This window comes from Nipponia nippon, unplaced genomic scaffold (assembly GCF_047370975.1).
Source record: "Nipponia nippon isolate SJK-2023a ecotype South Korea unplaced genomic scaffold, ASM4737097v1 scaffold_3, whole genome shotgun sequence".
Lineage (NCBI taxonomy): Eukaryota > Metazoa > Chordata > Aves > Pelecaniformes > Threskiornithidae > Nipponia > Nipponia nippon.
Genome location: NW_028262347.1, coordinates 54,946,177 through 54,963,092, shown reverse-complemented (window position 1 = coordinate 54,963,092; position 16,916 = coordinate 54,946,177). Strand labels below are relative to the sequence as shown.

At 44.3% G+C, this 16,916-nt stretch overlaps 1 protein-coding gene across 2 annotated transcripts in view; it reads left to right on the top strand.

Annotated features, from left to right (window-relative positions):
* The window catches only part of GRIN2B (glutamate ionotropic receptor NMDA type subunit 2B), a 206,877-nt gene that overhangs the window by 175,956 nt on the left and 14,005 nt on the right, over positions 1 to 16,916 (top strand). For both annotated transcript variants that reach the window (XM_087767094.1, XM_087767095.1), the window contains exons 7-10: positions 14 to 185; positions 864 to 1,017; positions 2,570 to 2,695; positions 5,689 to 5,918. In XM_087767094.1, the coding sequence (XP_087623220.1) occupies positions 14 to 185; positions 864 to 1,017; positions 2,570 to 2,695; positions 5,689 to 5,918 (682 nt within the window). The remainder of the gene's footprint in view (positions 1 to 13; positions 186 to 863; positions 1,018 to 2,569; positions 2,696 to 5,688; positions 5,919 to 16,916) is intronic.

The window sequence follows — 16,916 nt, the reverse complement described above, 5'->3', positions numbered from 1 at the left end:
TATGATGGTTCAGGAACAAAACCGATGAGGAGCCAGATTACATGAAGAAATGTTGCAAGGGGTTCTGCATTGACATCCTCAAGAAAATCTCAAAGTCTGTCAAGTTCACCTATGACCTCTACTTGGTGACTAACGGCAAGCATGGGAAAAAGATCAATGGGACGTGGAATGGAATGATTGGAGAGGTCAGCAGCAAAGGGAGGACATGGTGCATGGTGGGCTTCATCCCGGGGCAGGGTGACATGGGTCAGGTCTGGTCTCCCATCATTATTAGATCCCCTTCTGGGGAAGGGACAGAGGTGACTCTATAGAAATGATTGGCCTGGATTCTTTCTTGGCACGGGGTGAATTAATCTACTCTGACACTCTGACCATGACCACCTTTCCTGTTTGATGATTAATTATTATTCTCTATAGTGTCACAAATCTGGCCTTCACAGTCAAAGAAAGAGGGTGATATCCATGCACGAGAGAGGCTGCAACCTAGATTATGCTTAGATCATATATAAGGTGCATAAAGAATGAAATAAGACTTTGCAGTGTTAGAGGGAGGAGAAAGCAAGGACAGAAAAATGAGATAAGACGTCTTCTCGGTGGATGATGTGTTTATCCTAAGACCTCTGTGGATTTATTTTTTATACACATACCAGCTTTGAGGGGAAGATTAATGTCTATAGATTTCCTAAAAGAAGAACGTGTCCTGATGAAAGATTAGAAAGGAGAGACAATAGAAACAATATAAGGAATGGGATTACAGGAGTAAAAGGACTGTGTAGAAAGGCAGGAAGGTGAGAAGGGGCTTGTCTGTGGTGCTTGAGAGGTGCCTTGGATCTGTGTGTGATCTATTCCTTTCCTTCCTCCAGGTCGTCACCAAACGGGCCTATATGGCTGTGGGATCCCTCACCATTAATGAGGAGCGTTCAGAAGTGGTGGATTTCTCTGTGCCCTTCATTGAGACGGGAATCAGTGTCATGGTCTCACGTAGCAATGGAACCGTCTCACCTTCTGCCTTCTTAGGTATTGTTTTAATCTGAAATTAAAACTTCACCCAGTGTTCATCAAAAATTAGGTGAAGGTTGCTTGTGATTCTTAGCCTGAAAGTCCCTTTTTGGCAGTACCTGTGGGACGGGTATATAAAAATAAACTGTGATGTTTTAGTTCTAAATCCCAAGCAAGCAAAATCTAGGCAAATGCAAATGGGCACTGCCTAGGGGTTCCAAAGCATTTCTCAGCAATTGTATGCCCAATCCCAGCAAAGAATGGGCTCACTCAGAGTTGTCATCTACTCTGCAGCACATGGTTTCCCAGTGACTCAACTAATGGCATGTTCAAGGAGTGTAAGCCAGAAGAAAAGTGATTCAAACCTTATGGCTGGTATGCCATAGTATTTAGTGATAACAATTAGCAGTGAATCGTTGCAGTTTGAGAGACATTATTTGTAAAGAAGGTATTAACTTGACCCTCCCTTGACAGAGCAACTGATAGAAGTTAGAGATCTAATAGAGCTTTTCAAGAAGAGCTGAGCTGAGTTCTGTGCTGACACTGTGTCTTCCAATAAAGTGATTTCTAATGGCCTTCGGTGGTGGAAGGTGATCAGAGAATGCAGAAATGATACTGCATTTCTCCAAGACATCCATGCCTTCCTAGTATCTACTATTTGGCTTTATAAAATGCTTTATGATGCAGCAAACACAGTGTATGAGTTATATAATTACTGTCTGCTCTCTGCCAGCATCCTGAGAATACATACAAACAGAAAGAACTTTATATGGGTAAAGAATTTTTTTCCACACCTCTTTAAGTAGGAGTTTCATGACTACTCACTCTTCAGGAGTTTCTGCCTTTAGCCAAGCCCACCAATATTGCTGGGGTATATAAAAGCAACAATAAAGTTAACTTCAGAATTTTAAATTGCAATTTAACTGAGGTTGCAATATTTGCTATAGTCTGGAGAAAAGTTCTAAGCTTCTTTGATCTGGTTCAGTCCCATCTTTGTCTGTTCAGGCTTGGAGAAGGAGAAAACCTGGCAGAGATCAAACACTTGCAGAATATGAACGCTAACATTTCTAGAATGAGCTGGTGTTCCCATTGCTACAGGAATGGAATAACTGAAAAACTACTATCATTATGGCTGAACCTCAGAAATTTGGAGATGCTCTTTGGCTCAATAACATCTTGAAAGTTGGATGCTTGTCTGAAACTCTGCCAGTTCTGCTTGATTTTCCCTATTCTCTCCAGATGGTGCTGGAGGACTTCCTGGGAACAATCTTTTATCAATGCATTTTATTTTATCAATGCTTGCCACAATGGCTGTTTGTAGTTCCAGATGGAGCCATGTGTCACAAATGTAACAGTAAGAAGGAATGCAGTCATTACAGAGACAGAAACTACACTTCTTCCAATTCAAGAAGTTTTTCAGACACATGTCAAAGGCTTTGTTGTAACTTCTGTTTTTCCCCAGCCCAGTTTGCCCCACACTCTCACTGGGGTGCTCTGGAGAGCAAAGGAGGTGAGGGAGGGGCGAGGTGGAGTATCAGGTCTCTCACTATGGTTTTCTCTTCTTCTCCAGAGCCTTTCAGTGCTGATGTATGGGTGATGATGTTTGTGATGCTGCTTATCATCTCTGCGGTGGCCGTCTTCGTTTTTGAGTACTTCAGCCCTGTGGGCTATAATCGGTGCCTTGCTGATGGCAGAGGTAAGGGGAGTCCCTCCTTGCCATGATCCTCCCTCACTTCCAATCCCGGCTCCTTTGTCGGGGCATTTCCTTTGCCTTGAACATGATACGGATCTAGCCTGCTCTGAGCTGTGTGTTTGGACTAAAGAAGGCAGGGATGGAGGTGGAAAAAAGGCTCTGAAGAGAGCAGATGTGTATAATGGATAATTTGCTTGGCTTGGGAGACGGAGCTATGTTGCCTCTCATCTCTAAAGCATGCACCAGCTCCAACTCATTTCTCGTTGAGGGGAAATGGGTCCTGGTAGCCGGTGCTGGCAATGCCTATTGTGCTGCGCTCTCTGAGGCAATCAGAGGGCTCAGTGCTGTCAATCCATCTTTCAGTGCTACATCTCCCTGGAGAGCAAGCTGCTCTGCTGGCTTCCCAGCATAGTGCTATGTCCTCCAAATTCCACATCTGTCACCTGGGCATGTACCTCCCCTACTTGGCTCTCTGGCTTGCTAAGGCCAACTGAGAAAGTGGGAAGCTCATTCTCCTGGGATAGAGTGATGGATTATTTTGCAAGGGCAGCAGGAAAGATGGGAACAAGTGAGTGACCCATCTCTGTGGTTCCGATCTTCAGAAGACAGCCTGATGAGCTAAAGAGAAGATGGACAGACAGCCTAAGAGACAGCCTTTTTTGCCTTATTGGCATGAAGACAATTAGCAAGTTGAGCCTTCTGTCATCTCCATATCTTCACCCCCTGATGAATTGGCCCTTCAAACCTTTCTGGTTTTATTGGTCCATTCAGAACATTGCGAGTGAGACAGTTATTGGAAAATGCACTCATTTGCTCCCCAGTCTGGTGCTTTGAGTGAATTTATCCCATCAAATTAGAGAGGAGTGAAAAAAAAGTGTTAATGAGAATGCAGGCAGAACCACATATATGGGGAAGTGGAGAACTTCTCTCTTAATATGGAGATGTGGAGAGCCTTTACAGCAACTTACTGTAACCACATGGATCTGTGGACACAAGTAAATACTGTTAAACCTGTGAGTCTCCTGAGACATATTAATACAGATGTGGAACTGGAAGCAGTTCTTAGTACAGGTGTGCAGTCGTGCAGTTATTAAGTTAGCTGAACTGCAGCTGCAAGTATCAATATTTCTGAGTAATTATAAACAGTACTGCATGATCAGGCAGATATTATCCCTGACAGACGTAACTTGAAGATGTAGAAATCAGCTGCAGAGACTGAATGCTTGTTTGGTAGTGAATGCTCTGGCAAATGTTACTTTGACTGCATTCAAACTACTCTACAATGGTATAGCCCTGCCTCCCACACCTGCATTTTCTGTTTACAGACACCAAGATCTTCTTTCCAGGATCAAGTGGGCATGCCCTGATCTAACCCCTAAATGATGTTGGGTTGTTGTTGGGGCACTCAAAGTTGGAGAGCTCAGAAGGATTCTGGGTCCCTGGTTTGGATTGGAGCCTGCCATTGCTGTCTTGGTTTGTGGCTGACAAAGTAACTGTGAAAGCATGTGGGGTGATCAGTGGAGAGAGGAAGGCTTTAGGAGGGAACTTCTCATGATTTCCTTGCACTTCACAGTTCCCACTGATGATTTGCAGGCCTTACACCTGTGTGTCTTAGGGCTCATTAGGCAGAGAGGGATATAAAGCTATCACTCCAGCATGTAATAAGACAAGGACTGCCAAATCATGTTTCTTACAGCAACTTTGTCTCCCTGGCATCTAGAGGCTCCAGTTTTGCCAGGTGATGATTCTGATTTGAACTTGGTGTGCAGATCCCAGGGTGCAAAATGAGCTCTTACACATTTCAGTTGTATTTAGAGTAACACAGTTAGTGTTTTCAGATGATCTATGCTATTTCCTGCTCAGGGGTTTGGAGTGTCAAAACTTTCTTCCCTTTTTTCCCTCCGCTGGAGCCAACCATAATCACAGGCAGCAGCACTAGGCATCGGTCAGCCTACCCAAGGGAGGAGATAAAACATGGGATGCTAACCCGAAAGGTTTCAGAGCCAGGCTGGCACCACTGGAAAAATGGCAGACCCTTGAACTGTGCCAGAAGGCTCTCGTCCTAAGAGGGTCTTCTCAGTGTCTGAAGCAGGATCCTTGGAGGAATTGCACCTGGAGTCTTCCTGACAGCTCCTCCTGTGCTCAAGTTGAATAAATTTTGGTTTGGGTTCCCACTAATGGAACCAGCATATGCTGGGGATCTGAGACTGCTCAGACACCGCCAGGATTTCACAAGTTTTCAGGCCTAGTGCTTCATGACCACACATGGCTTTTGGGGTATGACTGAGCTTCCATGCTGAAAAGTGAATAAGGGGAAAATAGCAGCTTTTAAAACACTGGATCTGCTCCTGGACTGTCTGGGGCAGAGCTGCTGATTTTCCTGAGATAAACCAGAGTATATGTGATTGTTATGTACCTTAAACACAGAACATGGGCAGAGGGAGCTGTGTTATTCTCTGGCTTGTGTGTCTTCAACAGACTGGGTAATGAAACCCTCTTGCAGAGGTATTTGTAGAGCCCTGTTATTTCAGATGGTGCTCTTCTTTGCACCTGTACAAGTACAGTGAAGGCCATGTTTTGCACAAGTGTATGCTGGGAGTTCAAGGACAACATCACTGTCGAATAGCTAGCGATGAGGATAGAGTTTTTCTGAGCAAATTCTATTTCTGGTGACAACACTTGAACCAAAATGGAATGTTTGGGCATTTAGATACTCCAGTCAGATGCAAAAAAAGCCCTTGTATAAGGCTTCAGCGGAAATCTTTGAGACAGAAGAAATATGGAAGCCTGAGGATGTTTTAAAAAAATAATTTTTCAGGGTTGCACTTTCTGGAAATATGGTGTTATGAACATAGGGGAGCGCAGCTGCGGACATTCATCTCACATGTATGAATAGATAGTACTCAACTCTGAAGTCAAGATGCGTATGTGAATAGAAATGCAGACCACTTACTCTGAGATGCTCACTGTGGGATCATGTTTCTCAATCACTCTAGAGCCAGGAGGTCCCTCTTTCACCATTGGCAAAGCTATCTGGTTGCTGTGGGGGCTGGTGTTCAACAACTCTGTGCCAGTGCAGAATCCCAAGGGTACCACTAGCAAGATCATGGTGTCGGTGTGGGCCTTCTTCGCTGTCATCTTTCTGGCCAGCTACACTGCCAACCTGGCTGCCTTCATGATCCAAGAGGAATACGTGGACCAGGTGTCTGGCTTGAGCGACAAAAAGGTAATAGATCCCCACCCAAACCCCCAAAGCAGCCTTTTCCACAGAAGAGGCTGCTTTACTGTCTCTTCTTTGCTTTTGCTGGGAAAGTGTGCAGTTTTTTTCAGAGTCACATGACAGCTTTAGTCCCTAGTTTCAATAGCACAACTGCACTTTGTTGGTATTCAGTTGCATTTTTACGTGTTTTAAGCACTTCAGGAATGAATTAGAAACAGAACTGAACTGTGCTCGCTTGCATGATCCCAAACCACACCTTGATTGTCAGCAAGAAATGAATTAATGGAGCTTTGGAGACAATGCGTGTAATAGCTGTAACCTGTTTTTTCAGGATGAAATAATTTGTCTGTGCGGGAACACTGGCCATTAGGCTAGCAAATATGATCTGTTAGTTTATTCTGGGGACAAGTTCTGCCCATGGGGGTAAATCAGCATGGCTTTGATGATTTACTATTGCTTGCATTTGAAGTTATACTGTCATTTTTTTGAGGTCTTTGGAAGCTTAGCACAAGAAATCGTTTCCTGTTCAGAGTATGTTTTGCTGCCTTGTTTACACATACTGCATTTTGTCCTCGCAAAGGATTTGCTTTTGCTGGGCTCTGCACATTGAGGATTCTGAGGAGATTGCTCATGCATGCAGGGTAGCACTGTTTGGTTCATGAGGCTCTGAAGCTTTGCACACTGCTTTATTTTTGTTTTGTGGTGAGGTTACTCACAAGGAATTGAGTGTTGTGAGGTTCGATTGCCCATGCTGAATTTGTTACTCAATCACTGGGGCCGCTTAAGGGGTCACACCATTGTGGGGCAACCAAATAGCAATAGGTCGCACACACTGCTATCAGGGGTAGCAGCAAGAAGAGGACTGCAAGTGTGGGTTTGCTACTGCTAGACTGGTTATAGTTACTGTCTCTTGTGTCACCCATGATAGTCTAGAAATAAATTGTGTCCATCTCCGCTGTGTATACAGTGTCCTGTGCAGCAGGATGGAAATTCTGTGGTGGATTAATTTTTAAGAGGTTTTTTTTACCCTTTTGTTGTTTTTTCCTGGAATGAAATATGACACAGAAAATACAATCCGTGTAGAAATGCTGCTGTTATTGTTTTAATTTCAACCTCGATTTGTTTCAGGCTGTCCCCACATTTGCAGTGTGCTGTGTTGAGGAAGGGGTGGGGGATGCTTTTCTGCCAGGTGGAGGTTGTTGCAGAGACTCCTTAGAAGCTGTGGACTCGCTCAGACTGAAAGGAACTGTTCAAAACCAGCCAGCCCTATCAGAGTTAACATTAGTTTGTCATCATTAGGTTTTCAACTGTCTGAGCTAAATGGGATAGTTCCTACCTGTGATCTATTGTTTCAGGTTGTGCCTAGGCTCATGGAGAGAGCCACACTTTCATTCTCATGTTTTTCAAGATATTCTTCATACCTGCAGAGATATGTGCATGAAATATCAATTGAAAGTGGTAACTCCTGGAGCTTCACAGAGCCTTTGGATACAGGTCTCTGGGCGTATTTTAGTCAATTTCACTGTAGAGCTGCCTGTGTGTATTGGATTGAGGTCATTTTCTTCTTTGCCAACATACCTGTGTTTGCTTTTGCTATCCAAAAGCATATGTGCTTTGTTTCTTGGGGAAAAGAAAGGCCACAGTACATACTGAGATCGTTGCGGTATGCCTTAAACACAGCTGCTATGCAAGTGCAACATTTGGATAAAATTATGATCTACGAGAGCATCTGGAATTAGATGAAAATTGGCTGGTAAAAACTGAAGGCCGGCTGCTGCCTCTGGAGAATAAAGACAGGTGGGAATATCTCCATCCAAAAGATGTGAGTGAATGAGCTTGATCTACTGGGATCATAGATTTCCGCTCTCTGGATGTGCAGAGGGCCCTGCAGAATTTGAGAGCAGCCATCCAGGCATCTGTTGCGCTGCTTCAAGATGCCCTGGTTTGGGAGGAATTCAATCTTCTGAATCTCCTCTTTTCCCTCTTCCAAAGCCCACATACTGCTTGCAGTTCACTCACCCCCTCATTGCACTGCTTGGCCAGGATGCAGGGTGCAGCCACATGCAGGGAAGATGGAGGTGTGCTGTGCTCTTCCTTCGTTTTCCTGCCCCCTTAAATTAGCTGGTTCAGACTTTAAAAGGATGCAGTCACTGACCAATGCCAGGTGGCCAAGAGGAACAACTATAGCTTCCGTTCTCTTCTATCTCCAATCTGTGATCTGGTGTCCACAGCAGAAGTGAGGCAGGTCAACCTGCTGGCCTGCCACATCAGCTGGCAAGGGCAGCTGTGTCCAGCACAAGGAGTCAGCAGAGGATGTAATCCAAGCCGACAGGCAAAGGGCTAGTTATTTTAAGGGATATTGTTTCTACTTGCCTAGACCCAGATTTGCTTGCAAATGTCTTTGTAGCATGACAGTACCTGGGGAAGGTATCCCACTGGCACTGTACAGCAGCCAAAATGCCAGATGCACTCACAAAATCCATTACTGTGCCTGGCTGGGGAATGCTTGTCAAGGTCAGGCTGGCTATACCCTGTGACAGCCACCCTGAGGGTCTCCTTGGACACTCTTCTTTGGGCCTTACCTGGGAAGAGCTGCTTGAAGAGGTGCCTACGGCTGCCGACCTGCTGCTTCCCCAGAAAAGTGGGCTGAAAAGCTCCAGCTGTCTAAGGACTTGGATGATGTCTTGGCTGTGTCCCAGCATTTACTTCCTAATGACATGCAAGACAGTGACTAACGTCGTGTCCCTACTGTGCTGTGTGGATGTTTGAGCAGGCCTGTCTGAGCTGGTCTGGAGTGGATACCTCTGTGCCAGGGTACAACGTTGGACTGAGGGTTGCTGGAGGCTCCCTGTACTGAGCTTGGTGACCTCTGCCACTCTGTCTCTGGCCCAGGTCATGCTCACTCTGCTGAGTGCCACCCCTTTGTGCTCAGCTGGCCCAAAACTGGTGCCAGAGCTGGCCCAGGAACCACCTCACAATGGTTGTTAATTCCCCCATGTTAACCCTTGCAGCTGCTAAATCATATGTCAAGCTGAGACTCCTCCCTGAGAGCAGCACTGGCCTCGTGACTCCTGCAGGCAAAGAGCTGCTCTGAGAGCACCTCCCTTCCAGCTTCCTGCGCTTGCGGTGTGCCGAACCGTTCTCCTGCACAGATGCCAAACCAGCACCCGCCACCTCCGCTGGTCCACTTTGTGCAATGGAGTGGCTAGATGTGGTCCTGGCAGGGGTAGAGCTGTGCTGGCTGGGTCAGGTCCCCGGTTGGAGCTCTGCCCCTCGGTGGCAGTGCCGGTGAGCCCAGTTGGAGCATCCTTGCACGTGCTGCCAGGCTGCATCTGTCTGCGGTCCATGTAGGGGGCTACTATGGCCCCGACCCCCTGTGAAAGCCCTGCTGGTAAGACGGCCTGTCGCAGAATACTGCAGTCGGCTCCCAGGTCTGGATTTCATCTGACTGTAATCAGGAGATATAACCCAATTTCCAATAACGGGAGAGCTTCAGACACATTAGAGGAACAAGTGCCTGCGGTATTTCAGTCTAACGAAGGCAATAAATACAGGAAAGATTATATAAAATGAACTAATGTGTGAAATAATCTAATAGCTATATGTAATTTCCATTCATATACAGTAGTAATAGAATAAAAGCAAATGTGGGCAGCCAGCAGGGTATTTAAATAAAATAATTTAGAATGCAGTAGGTTAATAATAATAAAAAAATAGTATCCATGCCTATAAATTAGTTGGAAATGCCAAAGAAGCTAATAAAGTATCAAAATAGTAATTTTGTAATTGACATAAAAAGGAGAGAAATAGATTTCTACATGCCTGCAAATTATAAATTTCACACGTATTTGACTTATTTGCTTTTTAAGATGTTAATGAAATGTTGAGACAAAGGGCCCATTTCTGTGCAGCATAGGTCAGCTATTTTTTTCAATAGATATGCTTTTTTTTCCAAAAAATTAAGTTTGGGAGTTAAAACTGGCCAGTATTTTTACTGAAAAAAATCTGGGGAGAGCATAACAAGGCAGAGGGAAATTCTGATATCTGCCAAAGTAGCTCATTTTAGTATACTTGAAACAAAATACTTTGTTTGATATTTCTGACATGTATTTTTGACTTGTCATTTTCTAAAGGCACTACTCATAAAATTGACCTACATTTAAAAAAAAAAAAAAAGAAAAGAAAGACTTTTTTTCTGTAACAAAGGAAAGGGACAGAAGGAGATAACTGGAAGACAAAACAACACACGTTATTCTGAGGTGAATGAAACATTTCAGATTGATACAAAGCAAAAGTCTCACTGAAAAACCTACAAAAAAAGATCTGCTGTATTTCTGCAGTAATAGATGCTTGGCCATGAAACTGAAAAATGAATTATTTCCCACATTGTACTCTGTGGCACATTAAATCTAAATTATACAAGGATTCCAGATATGCAGAACACTTAAGCATGTGCTTAACTTTGCGCTCATGAGTAGCAACATTAAAGTCAATGGGCTATTATTCACATGATTGAAGTTAAATGCTTTTCTGAGCTTGCAGCTTTTGTACAACAAATAACTGTTCTGGAGAAGTCTCGGAAAAACCAGAGCGGTTTCTGTCAGCTAGAAATTTTCCAAGGGGACCAAAAGTGGGGGTCAGTCTTGTACCTTGTAAGGTCTGTAAGGGGAAGATTGTCTAACCAGCTGGCTTGGAGACAGTACAAATGTTCCACATTTACTATCAACAGACATTTGTGGTACTTTTACACATTTCTGCACAATACAAAGGAAGTTTTATGTGGTGGTGTCCAAAAGCAGAAAATACGCAGTCCTTTCAACAGCAGCATGATTTTTATTGTCAGGAGACCTTTGTGGAGATACGAGTTAGCTAGACAGTAAGACCGTGCCACTTCCAACTCTGTCCTCTTGTGATAAATCAGAACCTTTTTTAAAAATGCGTAGAGTCCAATGCACCTTACTTGACCAAACCCCCAAAAAATAAGGAAGTCCCCAGACTCCCAAACCTTACATCATGGGGTAGAGTTGAATTTCTTGCCACAGTGCTTCTCTGGGGGGACATCTTCCTGTAAATAAGCTGAACTGTATTCAGTCTTTTGCTTAAATATGACCTTTATATATAGCATTAGTGGCACTGACTAGTGCTTAATGTAACTAACATTGGTTCATAGAGAAGTGTAGAAAACTCAGAGCTCTGAGAGTCTGAAATTTTGTGTCTTAAAATCTGGTATTTCTTTGCACCTCTTTGTAAATCATCAGTTACTATAGTATGAACTACTTACAAATACTATATAGTGGAGTATATATCTGTGTAATTACGTATTATGCTAAAATCTTCATATTAATAAATAGCTATTAAAATAGCTACAGCATATCATATGTTAGTAATAGATCTTTCTAACTGGTGACTTATGTTTATTGTGTACATAAATACGATCTCAGATAATTTTTTACAGTTGTAGATGGGTAAATTTATCGTAGATTTAGTCATCCTGCACTCTTCAGATTGGCACGATTTTTATGCTTTCTGAGATCCTTGGAACAAACCTCTGTGCTTCTGTTCTAAAAAGTGATTCAGTAGTTTTAAGGCTATAAATGTTTAAAGTCAGTGGGTTTTCAAGCATGCGTTTTCTCCCCCCGCTTCAGTCCTACTTTCTTTGTCATTCTTCTCCCTCGTTTTTTAAGCTCAGTGCTGTGTAGTGCAGAGTGGCAAGGGGGCTGCGATATGCTTTAGCCTTGACTCAGTCTTTCAGGATTCTCTCTTTTCTGTTGATCTGGAGGGATTTAATGGCAGTAAAAACTTGTAATGAGACTCTTCAGGATTAGTGCCAGTTAAAACTCAGTTTAGTTGGGAGCTTAAGCAGGTGAGATACAAGGGGAGGGGATACTCAGCATCAGACTGGAGGCTTAATTCATCCTTGGTGGAAAGGGAGAAACGCAACCCCTTGGGCTTTGCTGGTGGCATGAGTGGAGTTGGTGGATGAGGGATGTCAGCGATGGGGGCCGTGGCATGGTCCTTAGCTTGGAGCTTTGGCATTCCTCCTGCCATGCCATCCTGGCCTTTCCCAGGCCTCGGCCACCACTGACTCTTCCTTTTCATCTTCCTTTTAACCAGCTCTTGGAGCTAACCCTTTGGAGGCTCTGGGAAAATTTAGTTACTTCCATGTTAATTGTTTGGCAGTCTGGAAAAAGTCATCTTCGGAGAGTTATGTAAGGGGGGGAAGAAGGGGGGGAGCAAAGGTTTGTCCTGCTTCTCACATCAGTATAAGTCAGCAGAGAGCAAAGCAATGAATATTTTTATTTATTATTTATACAGTGCCATAAATGTACTTGGCACTCTGCAGTCAAATAAAAGACAATGGCCCTGCCACCAGGATTTGGCAGCCTGAGAGATGAGAACTGGCCTCCTTCATCTGAATGATCAGGGCTGAATTGCTGGTAGGAAGGGGATGGGAGGCTGAGACCTACCAGATTAAAAACAAAATACAACAGCCCCCCCCGCCCCGGCCCTTTCATTGCTTATGGCTAGCAACTGTGACATTTGAACATTTGAAGTTATATGTACATACATATACTTGATAAATATTTGGCAGATTGTATTTTCCCAGGCATTTTTACTTCACCTGGTGGAAAGGAGCCCTGCTTCTCCCAGGCCCTTGGCTATTCAAGGTCAAACTTCCCCTGAGTCTTGGTGGCCCAGCAGGCTTGCTTGCTTCAGGTGTGCCTACTCCAGTACCCCCGGGCTCACAAGAGCGTGATACGGCTTTCATTCCTCTGCTGTCATCCACTTGCAGATGGGAGGCAGCTTTCTGCAGAAGGCTAAAGGCAGGCATTATCTCCCACCTCTGGGATGGCGTTGGGATGCCCCAGCTGCCCTGCCTTGAGTGCCTTGCTTTTTGCTTTGCTCCCCTGCCTACAAAGGTGCTTAAGAAATTGCACTAATGTGATGACTAGGCTTTTTTAATTACTTGGATGAAAATTCTGTGAAGTCTTTGGGAGGTTTGCCAGACTTGTGCAGGGTTTCACCCTACTGCCCAGTGGTTGGTACCCACATATAAGGTGCTGAAGCAGGTTGGCTACTATTAGTGCTCAGAAGACAGGAGGCTCTGATCTGCCTTTTTTAGTGAAAATGGATGAAAAATTGAATTGTTCCCTCACCAAACTACATTCCCTGAATTTCTCAGAGTGTTTCATAATTTGTTAACCAGCTGTCTCATGTGCAAACAAAGCAGATTTCAAACTCCTCTGTACTTACCTGCCACCTTTCCTCTCAAGGTCTTTTTCATCAGTTAATTTTCTCTCTCTGAATGAACATCTACACTTCTAATGATATTAACATGAATGGACTAACTGGCATCTTTCTGCCTCACTAATTTCTGTTTTGTGCTTGCCTGGGATTATTCAGTAGGTGCCTTTTGCCCCATTGTGTTTAGCTTCCAAGGAAGCTGACTTTCAAGGATGGAATACATGGCATGATTTGATGCTGGGATAAACAGATGATCTTCATCCTCTACATGCATGGAAGCAGAAGTCAAGTGTACTGTAGCTAAGATCCCATAGCCCAGTTGATTGCAACAGATATGACTGTGCTCATCTGATACCACACCTACTAATATTAAGGCTGTGCAAGGAGCTTTTGTCTCTGACTGGTGAAGCTCAGTGATTCCACTACAGGTGTTGTTCTCTGGTCAAGCTTGAGGGACACCTAACAGCGTGACTGACTTGAAAGCCTATAGCCTGCCAAATGCGTCCTGAGAAAATTTTAAAGCCTTAGTGTAACCTTTTGGGTGGAGAAGCTGCACAGAGTCTGCATAAGTCTCACACACTTGGCAGACCCAGAGGACACCTGGTTTATTGGTGGTGGGTGGACTCTGTCCACGTGTGATGGTCTGATCCTGGAGTGGCACCACAGGCCTGGTGTATCCATAGTGCCTGGGTCAGCAGAAAGGCAGTGGGGTCCCAGCATGCGCATGTAGGTCTAGCTATGGAAGATGTGGGACCCCTGAAATGCCATCTGTTTGGGGCCACGCTGCGCTGCCCAAGATTTGCAGTCCTCTGCTCTGTGCAGAAGCGGCACAGAGCAGGTCTGCATGTAGCAATCCAGCTCGCAAAGAGGCTGCACAATCCTACTGTGTGCATTGCTCTGGCAATAACTGCATGTGATGGCGGCCTCTTCTACCAATTGGATCTCTGCTTTCATCTCAGTTGTTTTACAAGGGCAACTATTTTTAAAGTTGCTATATTTGAACTCCTTTCTTTTTCTTTCACCTGCCCCCCCCCCCCCTGCATTGTCCCTAGGTTGCTCTGTGTCTTTCCCTGACCCACATGTGTCCTTATTTCACCACCAGACATTCACAGATATTTTTCTTCTTGTTTGTGGGTCCCACCGACCCTACACCTTCCTTTAAAAGTGACTTTAATCTAATTCTTTGTGAACGATTCTGCAGTCATCTGCACTAACTGATAACTCCTTTCTCAGACTTATCTAGAGGAATTCATGGGTGAAAGCACTATGCAAAGCAAGACCAGAGAATTTGAAACATCACTGGATACTGAATAATAAGATAAACCACAAAGTCAAAGTCTGAGGGAACACAAGGTATTTTTATGCCCTCCCAAAACTGCCTTTTATTGAATGGGATGCTGTTAATTCTTTTCTTTTTTTTTTTTTTTTTTTTTTTTTATAAATCAAGGCATGTATTGGTTGACTGGTGAAGACAAGATACTGGGTTTTTGCTACTGCAATCTTAGGGCTGCTTTCTGTGACTGGGCCCAACAATCAGGAAGAGTTGATGTGGTGACTGGCTTCTGAGCTGTGAGGAGTCCCAGCCACTGCTGAGGAGGTGGAAGGTGATATTTGTGAGGGAATGCAGAAGAAGAGAGGAAATCGGAGCTAGGGTAAAAGGAGGATCTGAAAACTTGTAGTCACTTGGAAATGGCTGTGAGTTCCACCTTGGGAGTAAAAAATGTCTGTAATGTTAAAGCTAGGTGACTGTGCAGAAGGGAGAGGGATGCTTTAGGAATGATGCTTGAGAAGTATCTGTACAAGAGATTCATGAGTAAAAGAGGAATGAGCAGCACAGTCTCTTTTGTCTGCTCTCCTCACAGATTATTGTACAAGTGGCATGATTTAGGTTTGCAGTATGTTTTTCTCCCTATGCTTTTGGGCTGGCACACTCCTAGCTGGGATGCTGTTGTAGCAATGTAAAAGTGCTCTCCACCAACCTACCAATAAAGCAGGCTCCGCACTGGGAATCTGTAGAGCACTTCCTCTACCAGGACAGGTGATGGGGCACAGCTGTGTGGATGTGCCTATGTGCATGATCAAGCTGGATAAAGATAAGAATACATTAAAAACCCAAAGATGGTGCTGGCAGTGATGATTGACATTCCAGAACCAAACTGGTCAACACCTGAATGCAAATCAGGACAGAGTTACAGTTTTGAAGAACCTGTAAGCTGCAGATGACAAGACTAAAGGACAGAGGGAAAAGGATATAACATAGAGAGGCACTAAGGAGAGTAATAATGAGCATTAACACTCACTAGCAATGCTTTTATTGTCTTGCTGTGAGCTTTTTTAGTGTAATGTTCTCTCAGCATCTTGGGGTCCTGATCAGATTGTTCTTGGTACAGTGGAGCTGGAGCGCATGTCCACCAACCAAAGGCAAGTCAAGGAAAAACCTACTGGATATAGCCAAAGGCCAGCAGCAAGAATGGCTGGAGGTCTAGATAATAGAGCTTGCAAAGAAAGACTGAGGAAACTGGGCCTCTTTAGCCCCAGTGCAAGAACATGGAGAAGAAACAGCTCAACAGTCTTCAAAAACATAAAATGCGCCTTCATAAAAGAAGATACTATTCTGATTTCCCTGTCCATGGTGAAGATAACAGAAAATATTGCAGTTGGATTGCAGCAGGAAGGCTTTAGTTCAGACACTTAGAAGAATTTTCTAATAATAAAGCCCTGGCATAGGTTGTCCAGGGAATGCGGGAGTCTCCAGCACCAGCCACCTTCCACAGCAGGCTGAATGAAGAGCTGTCAGGAACGGTGATGTCTAGGAGAGACCCAATGGAGAGAGAGGGGCAGAACAGACATCTTCTCAGGGTGAAATTCCCTGGTGCATCTCAACTTGGCACTTAACACTTAGGGAAATGGACTGAAGCCAGAGTATCTAACATGGGCTCAAGCTCTTTTGGACTTGCAGCTAACAGAGGAGCTGAACTTGGCGACCTTATTTTGGTGGGTTAGAGCTGTGGAGCTTGCTGTGGTAGAAAATTTAAACTGAGGGCCTGGGCCCTACAAAATGAAAGGAGCCCTCCCAGAGAAGCTGTGTAAGGGTAAGGCACTACACATGTACACACACACACTCACACCAAGTTTTGCCAGCTCATTATGTTATTCAGCAGGGGATTATTTTTTTTTAAAGCAGTGTAAAAGTAGATTGACTGATAAAAAAGAGCCTTTTTGTTGTGAGAGCTTGCTGAGTTTGGGAAACTGCTTTCAATGCTATTGGCAAACACTTTACAGTGTAAACAGGGCCTACATCAGGCAGATAAATAAGTGCAGATGCGCTTTTCTCTAGGAACCATTTGGTGATAGACAATATATTGAAAAAAAAATTCTCATCAAATTAATTGTGGCCAATTAGACATAACCCCTTTCCCCCATCCCTGAATCCCCTCCAATTGCGGCTGCCTGAATGGGAAGAGCTCCTATCACCTGTTTCATTATGCAGATTGATATTCGAACATCTGAGAACAATGCTGCTTTCTGCACGGCATGGCTCCAAATTGCTAATGAAACAGCTCTGCCAGACAAGTCAAAACTGCTCTCACTGCTGCTGCCGACAGCTCTCATGGCGAGTTGCGGGGGGGAGTAGTAAAGGGGCTCTCCACTGAATGTGCTAATAGCCCCCAGCCTGTGTGTTTATCGCTCTCCAGAGCAGGAAGATTTCTGCTCTCTGATTCTGAGAGGTTACTTTCCCAAAGCCATGGTCTGATTTGG